Genomic DNA, 13,280 nt, shown 5'->3' with positions numbered 1-13,280 from the left:
GTGTGTGCGTGTGTGTGTTGCTCCAATGTAGTAGAGGTGGTGGGGCCTCCTGCATGTCTGTCAGGGCCCCATTGTCTCATAATCCACCCATGGAAGATTGTTCCACAGGTGGGGAGCTTACTGTGTAAGATGTTTCACTTTGCTTGGTGCTGATATTGGTTAAAGGACCAAACTAGTTCAAAACTAAAGTTGGAGAAATGTGAGAGACAGAGACAGAGATATTCTGCCTTTTTAAGTTTGGTTGTAATGATTTATTCAATTCTATAAAAAGTTGAATTTTCACCATGATTGACAGCTGTGTGCGCCAATCCATGCGCTCGCATTCAGTGGAGCTGCACGCAATTGGTCATGCCTCCTAAATCCCTGGATTATATTATTTATAATTCTACATCTGCTTTCACTTGCTGACAAGATTACTTTTCATGAGGAGTGACCTGATCATCATAATTAATATTGAGAAACTCTTCAATTAGTGACATACTGTCAGTATCCGCAGGCCATTAATGCCAATGTGGCATCCTGATGATTATCATCTTAAAATCTACACACTCTACCGACCAATATCTCTGCTATTCATCAATAGTTTTCTTGTATTATTCATAATTCTCAAAGAAAAACTCTCCAAAAATGTGCATCAAAAGCTTTTCAATTGCAGAAATAAGTATTTGTAATTAAAAACTATAATTTCATACATTTTAAAATGCATCCTCTGATATGCCTTCATCCTCTGCTGGCAGATGTCTAATATGTATACACTGTGTACCTTTCATCAGCTTTCTGCTCCTCCCTATTCCACTTCATTACTTTATTACTTGGGCTTGGTGTCATTGCCTGCAATAATCACATTCAAAGAACCTCCTAATTTTCCACTTAACTCTAGACAAGAAAACAGCAGCCATGATTACATGCAAAATTACAAACTCCTCAGTCTTTCCTTCCGTTTGATAAAAGACTCAAAAACAGCAATTTATGCCATCAAGTGTGGCCACAATAATCCTTTTATTATTAAAGTATTAGCATATATTGACCTTCAGTCATCAATCAGTGTTATTTGAGGTAGTTTTCAGGTGAACTGTCAACTGTCATCTGAAGATGTTTTCATTGTGTGTTCCCTTGTTTTGTGACTGGAACTCTGCTCATATTTTCTCAAGCTTGTGTCGTCTTCTTCCTAAAAATGCAACGTGACATATAAACGCCATTTTCACATTTCTATGCACATTACAAACAAGTAACAGTAATATGGAAAATATACTGGCAAAAGTGGAAGAGATTATTTACACAGACCTTTAAAGCAGCTTTCAGCAGGTCGTAAGAGGGCAGCAGGCAGACCGCTTCACCCAGGAACGTGATGAGGACGTGGAGGACATCAGACCATTTGCCCACAGTCAGCATGAGTACCAGTAAGGCTCCCAGTCGCACCACTACAGTGTGCAACAGGGCCTCAGTGCCAGTCTGTCGATTCTGATCCTCTGTGCAAAATGGGAAGAAAAAGATCATTGGTGCCAACAGCAGTATAATGATGTGAGATGTGATGTGATGATGTGCTGTGTATTGGTGACAGCTGTGCATGGGTGACCAAACTAGTTTCCCCTCTAGGGATTAAAGGAATACTTCAGCCCCCAAATGACCATTTGTATGACAATTACTTATCTGGTGTAATACTGAATTCAATCATTTACATGACAAACAATCCAAAATCAGTGAAGTCTTGAAAAAGTGACGCTACAGAGGATCATGTTTAATATAAGTAAAACTACGTCAAAACATCTGTTTATAAACTCTCACGCAACTGTTGCAGTTTAGTCAAGTCTCTTATTCAGTCATATGCTCAGTACTTCCCAAACAGACGCTGTTTGACAACAGAGAACTGAGCTAAAAGTGAATCTTACCGACGCTCTCTTCAAAGCCAGACTCCAGTGACAAAAACAATAATTTAACTAATTGAACACAGGAGCTCTAGGTCTATGAGAGTCTGTAAATGGATGTTTTGATATGGTTTTGCTGTTGTTTAGGGTGGACCCCCATAACTTCAGTTACCTTACGCTACCTTATCAAGACTTTTCTCTTTTTTTAGATTCTTCAGTCACCATGGAGACAAGCAATAAAAGTGAGTTTTCTTTACAAATTCAACAAAAGACAAGATAAGTAATTGATATACAAATGGTCATTTTGGGGGGTTGAAGTATTCCTTTAATGTGGTTATGATTATCTAATCTATTTTTTTCTTATTTCATTAGTCAGAAATTCCACAAATAGAAATCACCTTGAATGTAGAACACCAGCATGGTGTAGCAGAGCGTCAATGGAGTCCAAAACTTCAGAGCATCCTTCTGGGACAGGAAGTGGTCATAGACCGTCGCGGTGGATGCCACAGTTGCCAGAGCAAAGACCAAGACAACCGCTCTTTGCAGTGAAGCCAGTATGGTGTGTCCAGAGGCCAGGAGGGTGATGCACTTCCCACAGTAACGCTCTCTGCTATGTAGCGGGTAGAGTCTGGCCACATGGCTCCACAGACTGTGGCTGACACTTGCTAGTGCCCAACTGAGAGCTGCTGCCAGACACAAGCTGAAGGAGCTGTGTGGAGCCCCCTGATGGAGGAAGTCAAGAGTACAGGTGAGGCCGCATCCCAGGGAAAACTGGCTCTGGATGAAGAGCAGGTCCAGGCCTCTGCCACTGGCATCCTGAGTGCAGACAGATACAGCAGGAGCGTGGATGAAAACAGGTCAGATCAGAGTGAGAAAGATAAATATGTTGAATACAAGCACAAATAGTGAAAGTACACACACATATAGACTTAAAACAAGCCTATAACAACATGTTAGCAGCTGCTCTGTTGGCGTATTTACTCACCAGTCCTGCTGAAGCCCAGGCAGACACAGCTCTGAGAGAAAACTCCAGCACTATCAGAGAGGAAACCCTCGAACCCACCAGAGACAGGAGGACCATCAGGGACCAGAACTGGAGAGTCGTTGTCCAGTTTCCTCTCACAGGAGTGAGAGGTGAGGATGACCTCGCTTTGCTTTCAGGTTCAGTCTCAGAAACACTGTATGGAGAGGGGAGGAGAAAATTAGACAACGAATACAATGCACATAAAAATGATATATTTTCTCTCCCGTCTGTGAACTCACTTGCATGTTTGAAGGAAGTAGTAAACTCTCACCAAATTGCACAGCACTGATATTCCACATGCACCCACAACTCCTGTGAAACACAAACACCACGTCCAAAACAAGTATGTAAAGAAATACCCACAAAGAAATCCTGCCATAACAAAAAGATCAATTAAATTTCATTTATAAAGCCTAATATCACAAATCCCAGTCTGTCCAATCCTTCTGTCACTCCAAAAAAAAAAAAAAAAAAAAAAACTCAAACGGAGAATCAGCTCACCTTGAAGAAAGCAATCAATTGGGTTTAAATCCAAAGACATCCATTCAGAGGGTCCCAGGATCCAGGAGAAGGGGAAAAACATTTTAATGGTTTCCTTGTAATATCTTGACAAGGACAAATACACAAAAAGTGCTATGATCTCTCACGCATGCTGCTTTGATCCAAGAACCAGATCGGAAACTGCAAATGCTGATTTTCTGAGTCAGAGTGTCACGTTGCCCTTTTCTTTCATCCTGCTGATCAGATCTGAATGTGCTCCATGTTTAAGGTCCAAAGGTCAGGTCTGATTGGAGTGTGGATGTCAATCTAATCATTTTCTGATGAAAGAGGCTGAAAATCCTCTCAAACATAGGATTAGGCCTACAGAGCAACCAGACACCCTATAACTGGCTGTAAACAAAACCACACTTTGCTTACAATGCATCCTAAATATCATGGAATACGCAGCATTTGTGTAAAAAATTATACAAAAACAAATAGATTTAGTGCTTTTTGTACAAAAAAATCTTTATTAAATATTATCAACTGCTGTTCAAAAGGCTCAAAGTATCCGTTAACTTTCTGCGGATAAAACCTCAAATCACATGGCATCCTCTTCTTTAGGTACCAGTAGTTTGCATGTCAGTAAATAAAAACATTCCCATCAGATGTTTTTCTTAACATACAACAGACAAGGCAACAAGAATTATTTATTAAACTGTGACAAATCCCTGCAGCCACACTGGGCTAAAAACATGAAATACAGAGTTTAGGTTTTAATATCCAGACAGGTTTTTCATCTCAGTGGTTCTTCATTGATGTGCCTGGAAGCCACGTGTGATATGTGAAATATGAAAGCCTGAGACAGTGCTTGTAAATTCATTATTTGAGGTATTAGAGGTAAAAACCTGATAATTCGACAGAAATTTCACGTAATTGAGAACTTTGATGGGATCTCCTGATAATGTTTGTGCAACATATGTTCGTCTTTATCAAGTATGTGAATCATCCAATCATCCTCCTTGCTTCAGACGTGGTGAGTTTCATTTAAATGATCACTTTGACATTTTGGCAAAATTTTTTTTTTCACTTTTTGCAGAGCGTTAGATGAAAAGAAATCAATGACTCTGTCTACACAGTAAATATGAAGCCGCAGTCAGCAGCCGGTTAGCTTAACTAAGGATAATGACTGGAAAGAGAGGAACAGCCTGCCTGGCTCTTTCAAATAGTAACAAAATCCACCTACAAGCACCTCTTAAGCCTACTAAGGAATATGTCAGGGGCTTATTTTTTATATAAAAAGTGTAAAAATGCTCATTTGCTATGTTGTAGTTATGTGCTGGACCTTTTCTTGGCTCCTGGTGACCCAAGAATATTAAGTCCAGCACATAATTATCTGTGAAACAGCAAGTTTACATTTTTTAAATTTGGTTTTGCAGATTGAATCAAATACACAGAATGTGTTGATTATCTGGTTTTATGGATGCAGTTAGGTGGATTTTCCTATAGCTGGACAGCGCCAGGCTGGCTGTTTTTCCCGTTTCTAGTCATTATGCTCAGTTAAACTAACCAGCTTCTAGCTGTAGCTTCATATTTACTGTACAGACATGAAAGTGGTATCAGTCCTCTCATCTGACTCTCTGCAATAAATCAAATAATCATACTTACCAAAATGTCAAACATTTGCTTTAAATTAAGTCATTAATCGGGGGACCACTTCAATGGCTGTAACTGAGTCCAGTCAATCAGGCGTTCAGGATGTTTTAGCTCCTTCCCTGGCTCTGGGTGTCCTTCACTGTCTGCTGCCGCATCAGATCCCAAAACAGCATGCTGAGGACTGTGTGTGGGGCCAAACGCAGGAAGACGGGGCCCATGCCTTTATACAACCCCAGCAGGCCCTCAGCTTGGCACACCTTCAGCATACAATCTGAAAACCCATGGTAAAGACGGCCCTAAAACACAGGGATGGAAAACAGTGAGTCTTCAGAGGTTTTATCTTATGCATTTAGCTGGAATACTTCTTACAACAATCTTTTTTGCAAAGCAAGCGGCAACCTCCGATGCTGAAAAATAAAGCCAATGTAAGTGCCATAACTGCAGTTTCTCTAATGGCCACTTGAGGCTGGCTCTGAGTGAATCCCCATTGAACCCCTTCCATGGATTCACTTTGCATGAACCGATATGACAACACCCAGTAAAGTTGTTGGAGAAAACCATGAAGAGCTAATGTTATGTTAGAGATCACAAGTTGGAAAGAACACACCAAAATTAATTTTGTTTGCATTGAAAAAATATGCGTAGTCAACAAAAATTGAACTGCCATATGCAAAACAATTTGTTAAAAAAAATTACAGACAGAGATGCAAGAATTTCCAACTTTGCTCAACAATTTAATGTTGCACAAAGATTGGTAAGTTGAGGCTAGGGTGTTTTTAACAAAATTGTTTTATCGAATAAGTACAGACTTTAAACGGTATTAATGATTTTTGGAGAATTACTATTTCTGCACTGTTAAAATGGCATAACAGTTGGTGAAGAGCAGATTATGACTCATTTAGGATTCAGAACTATAAGTTTGGGGCTTGGGACTTGTCAGTCCTGACTTACTGTTGATTGACTTGACTTGGGACTTGAGGGCAAAGACTTGAGACTAACTTGTGACTGCTTTAGTGCCTTTATAGAGAGCAAGAACAAATTTGATGGAAGTAGTTAACTCACCCTACGAAACTCATCCACCGGCTGGTTGTAGAGCCGCGTACTAATGACATCAAATGGCGTCATACTGATCGCCACAGCGACCCCGCTGATCATGGCAGCTATCAGAGCCGTGAGCCAGCTGTTTGGACTAAACCACTGCAAGGAGAGAAAGAAACTGATTGTTTACTGATGGTCTGATGGCAGCTGTTCAGTTACATGTGCTGTAAATATTTCAGCTGTTCGTCACATCTACCTGGGAATGTGACACCCAGTCCTTGGCGGAGGTGAAGGTTGCGAGTTGAGCAGCTGATCCAACCATGACTCGAGGCACAGCCCCGTTCACACCTCTCCAAAGACCAATTAAACCGTCTCTTCTATAGATGGTAACAAAGGCATCAGACACTCCCTGAAAAAGGCAGAAAACAAAGACATTGTTTTGTTTAAAGAGGCAGATAATAGTACCTAGTGAAACAGAGAATGTTTTTACATCATGTGGTGGTAGTACGTAGTGATAGAAATGTGTTTCTGATTGATCAAAAAGCCTTTTTCATGCATATAACTTTGACTAATAAAAGCCCAAAGTAGGTTGTAACAGAAGTTTAATGTTGTGTGTTTACATGAGTATCAGTGCCATAATCCACAAAGTATAGGCCCACATTAACGTTACATGACATCAGTACAAGTTTAAACAACAAAATACATCATTTATTAGTGGTCCAAGGTAATTATGTATATCTAGTCAATACCTCAGAATTGTACTGTTGTGTTATGTATCTTTAGACTTCTACTTTACTACATTTCAGAGGGAAATATTGTTGGTTTTGATCCAATCCATTAAATTGACAGTTGGGAATGATAACAGGCCAGATGTCCTGCCTGTCCAGCTGAGGGAGCAATCAGTCCAGCCCAGCTCATACATGGTGCATATAAAATATGAGATCACTGTATAAAAGATGATGCAATATTTTATGATTAAACTGCCAAGCTGTGTATGCAAAGCAGTTAGACTTTGCACTGCCTTGCTGTTTATACTTAACTTTATCATTGGTGACAAATTAAAAATATATAAAACTGTTAAGCGCTTTTACTTTTTATACTTTAAGTGTCTGTAATACATGCTTTTACTTTGTATTTTAAATCAATGACTTTCTTATATTGCTGTTCAATCTGCAGTGTGCCACTTTACCTGAAAGGGACCGTTCACCCCAAAATAAAAAAATACAAATTTATCCTTTTGCCTGTGGTGCTCAAAGTGCAAAAGATAGATTTTGAAAAGCTCAACAGCAATGTCTCTTTCCGGAAAATATGATCCTGTTGTGAACATTTTAGGAACTATTTTCTCTTGACTGAACTACACCCAGCATCTATATCACCGTGCAGAAGGAAATGTGCATCTACTTATGGACGGGAGGCTCAAGCTCGTGAAACTAAAGTTAATACATTTGAGTCCAATAATCCACTTTATTTAGTTTATGCATTTTACATGAAGTTGTGATTCACCTTATAAGTAAAGAGATGTAAACAATCCACTAAACTTAACCTAACACTAAATAGCAATACCTACTTGTACTGTTGGGGAGTGTAGTTTCGTAGAAGGAAAATATTTCCTACATGAAACTTCTCAAAACAAGATCTGTGGATTATCTTGAGTAACCGGATCATAATTACTGCAAAGAGACATTGCTGTTGAGTTTTCCATTTTTTTTTGTTTTTTTTTGGGGTGCTTTGAGCACCACAAGCCGAGCGCCATCCAGTTCCACCTCTACAGCTGATATCTCCATCACTCAGCAACTTACACCAAAACAAGTCGTAAACAAATAGCACCGCAGGCAAAACAAAAAAAAATGTGTATTTTTGATTTTGGAGTGAACTGTCCCTTTAGGTAAAGCATCTGATATTTAAAATAACATAATTCCAGATAAAACCAGGTATAATCTATTTATGTATCTTTCTTTGAACGTGTCCATCCGTGTCTGTCTTACCAGATGGTTGTGCTGGTGACCTACTGCGATGGCTTCCACAGTCTGAGCCTGCAGGTGGGTTTTGACCTATGAAGAAAAAGCAGCACACGAGATAAAGTGTGCATTCAGACTGCACTTGATTCTTTGCCAAAACATCATCTGAGTACAGACAAAACCAGACCTGTTGTCTCTAAGTCGGATGATGTCTGAGTCAAGTGCCAGATTGAGTTACGTAACAATTACAGGTACCTGCTAATGCTGACCAGGTTTGAGTCACTGAACAAACTTGTTATCAGGAACCTGTCCTGGCAAATTTGTCAGTGAATCTTTTAACCGAAAGCTGTTTTAGCATGCACAAAACCAAGAAGTCTCTCCACTTGACCTCATACAGAGTGTCAATAAAATAACCTTGAGTCCTCCTTCTCTCACTCACTGCCAACACCAAGGAACCACAAGATACTGTGTATTTTTATCAGCAGTCGGTAGGTTGAAGCAAAGTGCAGGGTATATTTAGTGACCTAGATATAGACAAATGTGTGCGTAAAACAATATTGTCTTTCCATGACAGAGCAGAAGGTCAGATGGTTTTAAATGTATTGACTGACAGCTGAGACAGAAAAACAACAACACCGCTGCTGTCGCATAAACGGGGACGTGCAGAGGACATTCATAAACCGAGCTGCAAATCAAGAGAAAGTCACATTTGAGACGGGCGTCAATTTCATAACATTACGAGTCTCGTCTGCTTTTATAGATGCACATTAAATCAGACAAATAAAGCTAAATTGGACCTGGGTGTGGACAAGTCGAGGGGTATGCAGATATTGCAAAGTTATTACATGTCCATCTGAACAAGATATTGTTAGGTCATCTTAAAATCGTATTTTTTTTTATAATTTATTCTAGATGTCCTTAAATTACACATCCTCTGTGGGTGTGTGACTCTGAGCACACACACCCACATAATGTCACTGTGCCTCACGAGCCCTCGTACAGGACAAAAATAGATCAGGACATTTGAGACGCCTTTGAAAGTGAGCTTGTTCGTGCTCCCATCGCCATTTGTGATGTATTACTATACTGCTGTTCAAGTGCCGAAGGGTTTGCAATGTCACGTCTGCAATGTCACGTTTGAATTTTTTTCTTTTCTTTCACGTTATTAAAACCGCTCATTTATTTCACACAGTTAGGAAGATGCTGTTCTAATGCATCTTTTTCCTTTTAAACTCCCTTTAGTACATTTTTATATTTTCCTCCAGTGGATCAAAAAAAGTTATTGTTAAAGGGTAGGCTGAGTTCTTTTTTTATATATTCAAGCAATACTCACAAGTCCATATATTCATTGAAAGAGTTACTGGTGTATGTTCATACTGGTCTTGGATGGGTTCCCTTTCTAAAGTGAGTGTCTTCCATATTTACAGTATTTTTACAGCAAACAAAAACTGTGTCAATATACATATGTTCAAGAGAGTGTGCGGAAATGTGAACCTATCCTTTAATGTCTTTAAACTGTCTTAACCAAAAAACTTGGAAACAACTACAGACTGTGCAGAACTAACTAACCACAGCTAAGAACAATCACATCCCAGCGGTTTTTAGCTTTTTTACATTAGCTCCCTCTTTGTTTTAGGATTGATTTTAAGATTTTATTGATTACTCTGAAGGCTCTTCATGGCCTGGCACCAGATTATATTTCAGACCTTTTTAATCCCTTATGAACCTTTGCATAGTTTGGGAGGCAGAGGTCTTTTGTCCGATCCACAGCTCAGGCTGCAGACTAAAGGGAGCACAGCTTTTAAAATCAAGGCTCTGGAACGACCTGCCCGAGGATATCAGGCAGTCAGTGTCTTCATTTAGGTTTCTGCCATCATTAAAGACATTTCCACCTTAAACTGATGCAGAAAGAGGCATACATCTGTGCATTTAAATTCACCTGCTTGCAGTAAATAAAGTTTTTGATGCTCAAAATTTCCGGGGAACAACCCACAACCCCCCAGTTTCATATGTTTTCTCTCAAATGTTGCAATGAAACCTTCGCCCCTGGTTTGACGCACATTCAAAAGTGACTAATGTGATGAACAATAAACACCTCTTGCTTCACAATGTTGCACAAACTTTGCAGTGTGTAAAGAGACAGACTCAAAGGGTGCAAACATGGTCTGATATCTGGTCACAGATGATGACCAGTGCGCAGCGTTATTCAGACAGCGTGGTCTGTTTGCATAGAGAGTGTAATACTGGAACCTTTTGCATAATATATCTGATGCTTGCAACAGAAACACTTCACTCATATCATCTTTCCTCACCAGCTCTTGTCTTCTTCTAACTTGTGTTAACTGTTTGGCTGTTAATTAACTTCTTTGGTTTAACATGTGTGTGTTGAGTGTAACTTTATCAGCGGATAGACTATCAACAGTACATGGGCTTTCTATTTCCTATCAGGTCTAGTTTTTCACCCGTTGGGCTCACTCACTCACACAGACACACACATATACTACCCCAATAAAAATATACCTGTGTGGCTTGTAATATTTACTAATTTAATAAAAAAAAACTTTATAGAGCTAACCTAATATGAGTGAAAGGGGTATATAGATTTTATTTTTACTTTACATAATTTGTATCTGGGCATATTTCTATCCTTACAGGGCGCAAATTGTGTATAGTTTAGCCTCTTCTTTCCCTAAAAACGTGCTCTGCTGTGAACCTTTGCACATCCCTTGTTTGATATTTTTGTACTTCCTGCACAACACTGTAAAGCTTATTCTGAAAAGCCCATGTTGTACATGTTTGTTATGTGATAGTACTTTTTCTAAAAGTGTCTTTGCATTTTTTTCATTGGATTTTTTTCTATCCCACATTTAAATTCTTGAGTGTTGCAGTACTCTGCCTCATTTTTATTTCCCTAAATATGTTTATTGTATGTTTAATGTTTAAGTAAATTCCTTGTAAGTGAAAACCTACGAACTCACCAGGTAGGCAGGAGAGGCGATGAAGGCACCCAGCGCCCCGGCACCTGCCCCTGCCAGCAGACTCCCCCCGTGGTACGAGGTGATGCCCAGAGCCTCACAGTAGGAGTAGGAGCCCAGCCTCACACCGTTCATCACCCCCTGGTACATCAGCCCAACTGAGAGCCCCTTCTGCAGGCCCCGGAGCCCGTCTGTGCGGCCCACCACCCACAGGGCCTGCAGGACTCCCCGGTAGTGTCTCTGGTAGGATCCCCGTGCACGCAGCTCTCCCTGCAGCTGCAGGCGAGTCTTTACAACCTCCAGAGGGTTGGTGAACACACAGGCTGCACAGCAGGCGAGAGCGCCCAGGGCGAAGTCCAGAGGAGGCCAGACAGCTGGAGGGGGAGGCGAGGGGCCGAGGACGCTGCGGGGAACAGCGGGTACAGAGGCGGCCATCCTGTGGGGAGGCTGGGCGCCAAACACAGAGTCCTCCGCTGAAGTTTTCAGCAGCTGAGCACTCGTCATCCCTGAGGAGTGTTTGTCCTGTTTGTGCCTGTGATGACTTGTCTCAGTTTGTTTGGGATCAGGAAGAGTTTGATACAGAGCAGCAAAGTCAAATTCTATCAGCTTTAGTGATTTAATATCTGCTTTGCATTTTCCTCCTGCGACACTGCAGGTCACCGTGACTCTTCTGTGTCCTTCTGTTGCTGGCTTCATTGACTGACAGGCTGTCCAAACGAGGCACCATCTGCAAGAAAATGTATTCATGATGAAGTAAACATGAAGAGAATTAATTGGAAATTATTTTAATAAACTTTTTTTTTTCTTTCTTCACATTTTTTTTTCTTTTTTCATTAATTATTCTAAGCTTTGGAGTGTTTTGTCTAATTCATTTAAAATCATTTAGAGTGTGTTTTTTTCACCTTCCTTTTTAAATTAATTTTGAGCTTTTGGGTGTGTGTGTGTTTTTTTTTTGTCTGCACAGGGTATTTTATGGTACTTTTAGTACTTAAAGTAGATTTTGATGATTACACTTACTAACTTAAGTACCATTTTCAAGGCACAACTTTTACTTGTAACATAGTATTTTTACATTACGGTATTAGTACATTTACTTAAAGGATCTGGATACTTCTTCCACCACAAACTCTAACAAAGTATCATTACTTAGTTACATTACACTGCTGCTCAGACCAACATATGAGGACAGAGAGTGATTGTGCGTCAGAGGAGAGTCCTGCTGGAGTGAAAACTCTCAGGTTTTAGCTCAGATGACACACATACTTTAAAAACCTGTCAGGAAACTCTCTCTGAGCTTGCAGCATGTTACAATTCAACATCACCTGCCAAAAGAGGCAGACATCTTTAAGAGCACACAAGATCACCTGGCACACACCACTCCACTCCAATTCATTCAAACCAGTTTACAACAACACAAACAAGCACAGCACAAGCACCAGAGGCCAACACACTCACACACAAACCTCCTCTCCCGTGCCTTTAGCAAACTTCATAAAATATCTCTTAAATTGGATGACTTCATTCACAAACTCACAGTGTTCAGTGATCCAGTGCAGCTCCATTCTTCCCCCCTCTCTCCTCCACCATTGTAAACATGTGTTCTCAGCACATTCATTGTCAGAGTCTCCTCCCTCCTCCTCTCACCGCAGCCAATCCAGCTCCAGTCGTGTCTGCCACATCACCATGTCCTCCAGTCTGCACCAATCCCCCGGCTCTGCTCTGCCCCTGCTCCGGCCCTATAGGAGCTCTCTGGGTAAAAGGTTACTGCTGGTCACAGAGGGGGGTGGAGTGTCTGAGGGAAAGGAGAGCAAGGATCCAAACACCGACCGAGTTAAGAGTCCAAACGAGGTTAATCTGCTGAAGGTAGTGGAGATAATCTCACAAACAAAACAAACAGACCTGTGCTCTGTTTTTCCTCTGCACCGTGTGATTTCATACATTGTTTTCTTATGGGCAACAATGTTTGAGAGACATTCAGAGCACAAAAGTTAACTATGAGACAGAGGAAATAACGTGGCAGAAATGTGTTGTCTATTTAACGTACAATTCAAAGAAATGATGCCACTTATTTAGATGACTCCTCTGGTCTCTTTTCTCTGTGTGCGGTGTGCAAAAACAACAAAACACTAGAGGGCGCTCTTCTACAGCGTTATACTTTGAATTAGTAACACATGACTCGCAATGACGCTGAATGAATTAATCCTTTAAAAACTGAGAATATTGGTTTGGTTTCTGTTAGAAAAATAAGAAAAGAGCAATGAGTAACAAGAGGAGAAAAATTTGA

The 13,280-nt window shown here is 40.4% G+C and overlaps 2 protein-coding genes across 2 annotated transcripts; both read right to left on the bottom strand.

Moving 5' to 3' along the window:
- Positions 1-966: 966 nt before the first annotated feature.
- LOC121959843 (transmembrane protein 82-like) lies at positions 967-3,761 on the bottom strand. The gene is made up of 6 exons (XM_042509362.2): positions 3,391-3,761; positions 3,129-3,201; positions 2,851-3,043; positions 2,264-2,681; positions 1,285-1,469; positions 967-1,168 (listed from the first exon to the last, which is right to left on the bottom strand). The coding sequence occupies exons 1-6, from the start codon at positions 3,470-3,472 to the stop codon at positions 1,076-1,078; spliced, it is 1,044 nt and encodes a 347-aa protein (XP_042365296.2). The 5' UTR covers positions 3,473-3,761; the 3' UTR covers positions 967-1,075.
- A 292-nt stretch (positions 3,762-4,053) lies between these two features.
- On the bottom strand, positions 4,054-12,681 carry slc25a34 (solute carrier family 25 member 34). The gene is made up of 6 exons (XM_042504804.2): positions 12,531-12,681; positions 11,000-11,723; positions 8,049-8,114; positions 6,320-6,472; positions 6,088-6,222; positions 4,054-5,321 (listed from the first exon to the last, which is right to left on the bottom strand). Exons 2-6 carry the CDS (start codon positions 11,690-11,692, stop codon positions 5,133-5,135), a joined length of 1,236 nt encoding a protein of 411 aa, XP_042360738.1. The 5' UTR covers positions 11,693-11,723; positions 12,531-12,681; the 3' UTR covers positions 4,054-5,132.
- Positions 12,682-13,280: the final 599 nt, after the last annotated feature.

This window comes from Plectropomus leopardus, chromosome 2, assembly GCF_026936395.1.
Source record: "Plectropomus leopardus strain MGB_pleo_1.0 chromosome 2, ASM2693639v1, whole genome shotgun sequence".
In the NCBI taxonomy this organism is placed as follows: Eukaryota; Metazoa; Chordata; class Actinopteri; order Perciformes; family Serranidae; genus Plectropomus; species Plectropomus leopardus.
The sequence above is the reverse complement of the archived record's forward strand: the minus strand, read 5'-3'. Positions and strand labels throughout refer to the sequence as shown.

Excerpts from the sequence above, each read along its gene's own strand:
- LOC121959843 (XM_042509362.2), bottom strand. The coding sequence starts at position 3,472 with ATGTTTTTCCCCTTCTCCTGGATCCTGGGACCCTCTGAATGGATGTCT. Across the intron at positions 3,202-3,390 it reads AATTGATTGCTTTCTTCAAG|GAGTTGTGGGTGCATGTGGA; the intron begins GTGAGCTGATTC and ends TGTGTTTCACAG. Across the intron at positions 2,682-2,850 it reads CCTGGGCTTCAGCAGGACTG|GATGCCAGTGGCAGAGGCCT; the intron begins GTGAGTAAATAC and ends GTCTGCACTCAG.
- slc25a34 (XM_042504804.2), bottom strand. The coding sequence starts at position 11,692 with ATGAAGCCAGCAACAGAAGGACACAGAAGAGTCACGGTGACCTGCAGT. Across the intron at positions 6,473-8,048 it reads GTCACCAGCACAACCATCTG|GGAGTGTCTGATGCCTTTGT; the intron begins GTAAGACAGACA and ends TGCCTTTTTCAG. Across the intron at positions 6,223-6,319 it reads ACTGGGTGTCACATTCCCAG|TGGTTTAGTCCAAACAGCTG; the intron begins GTAGATGTGACG and ends CTCTCCTTGCAG.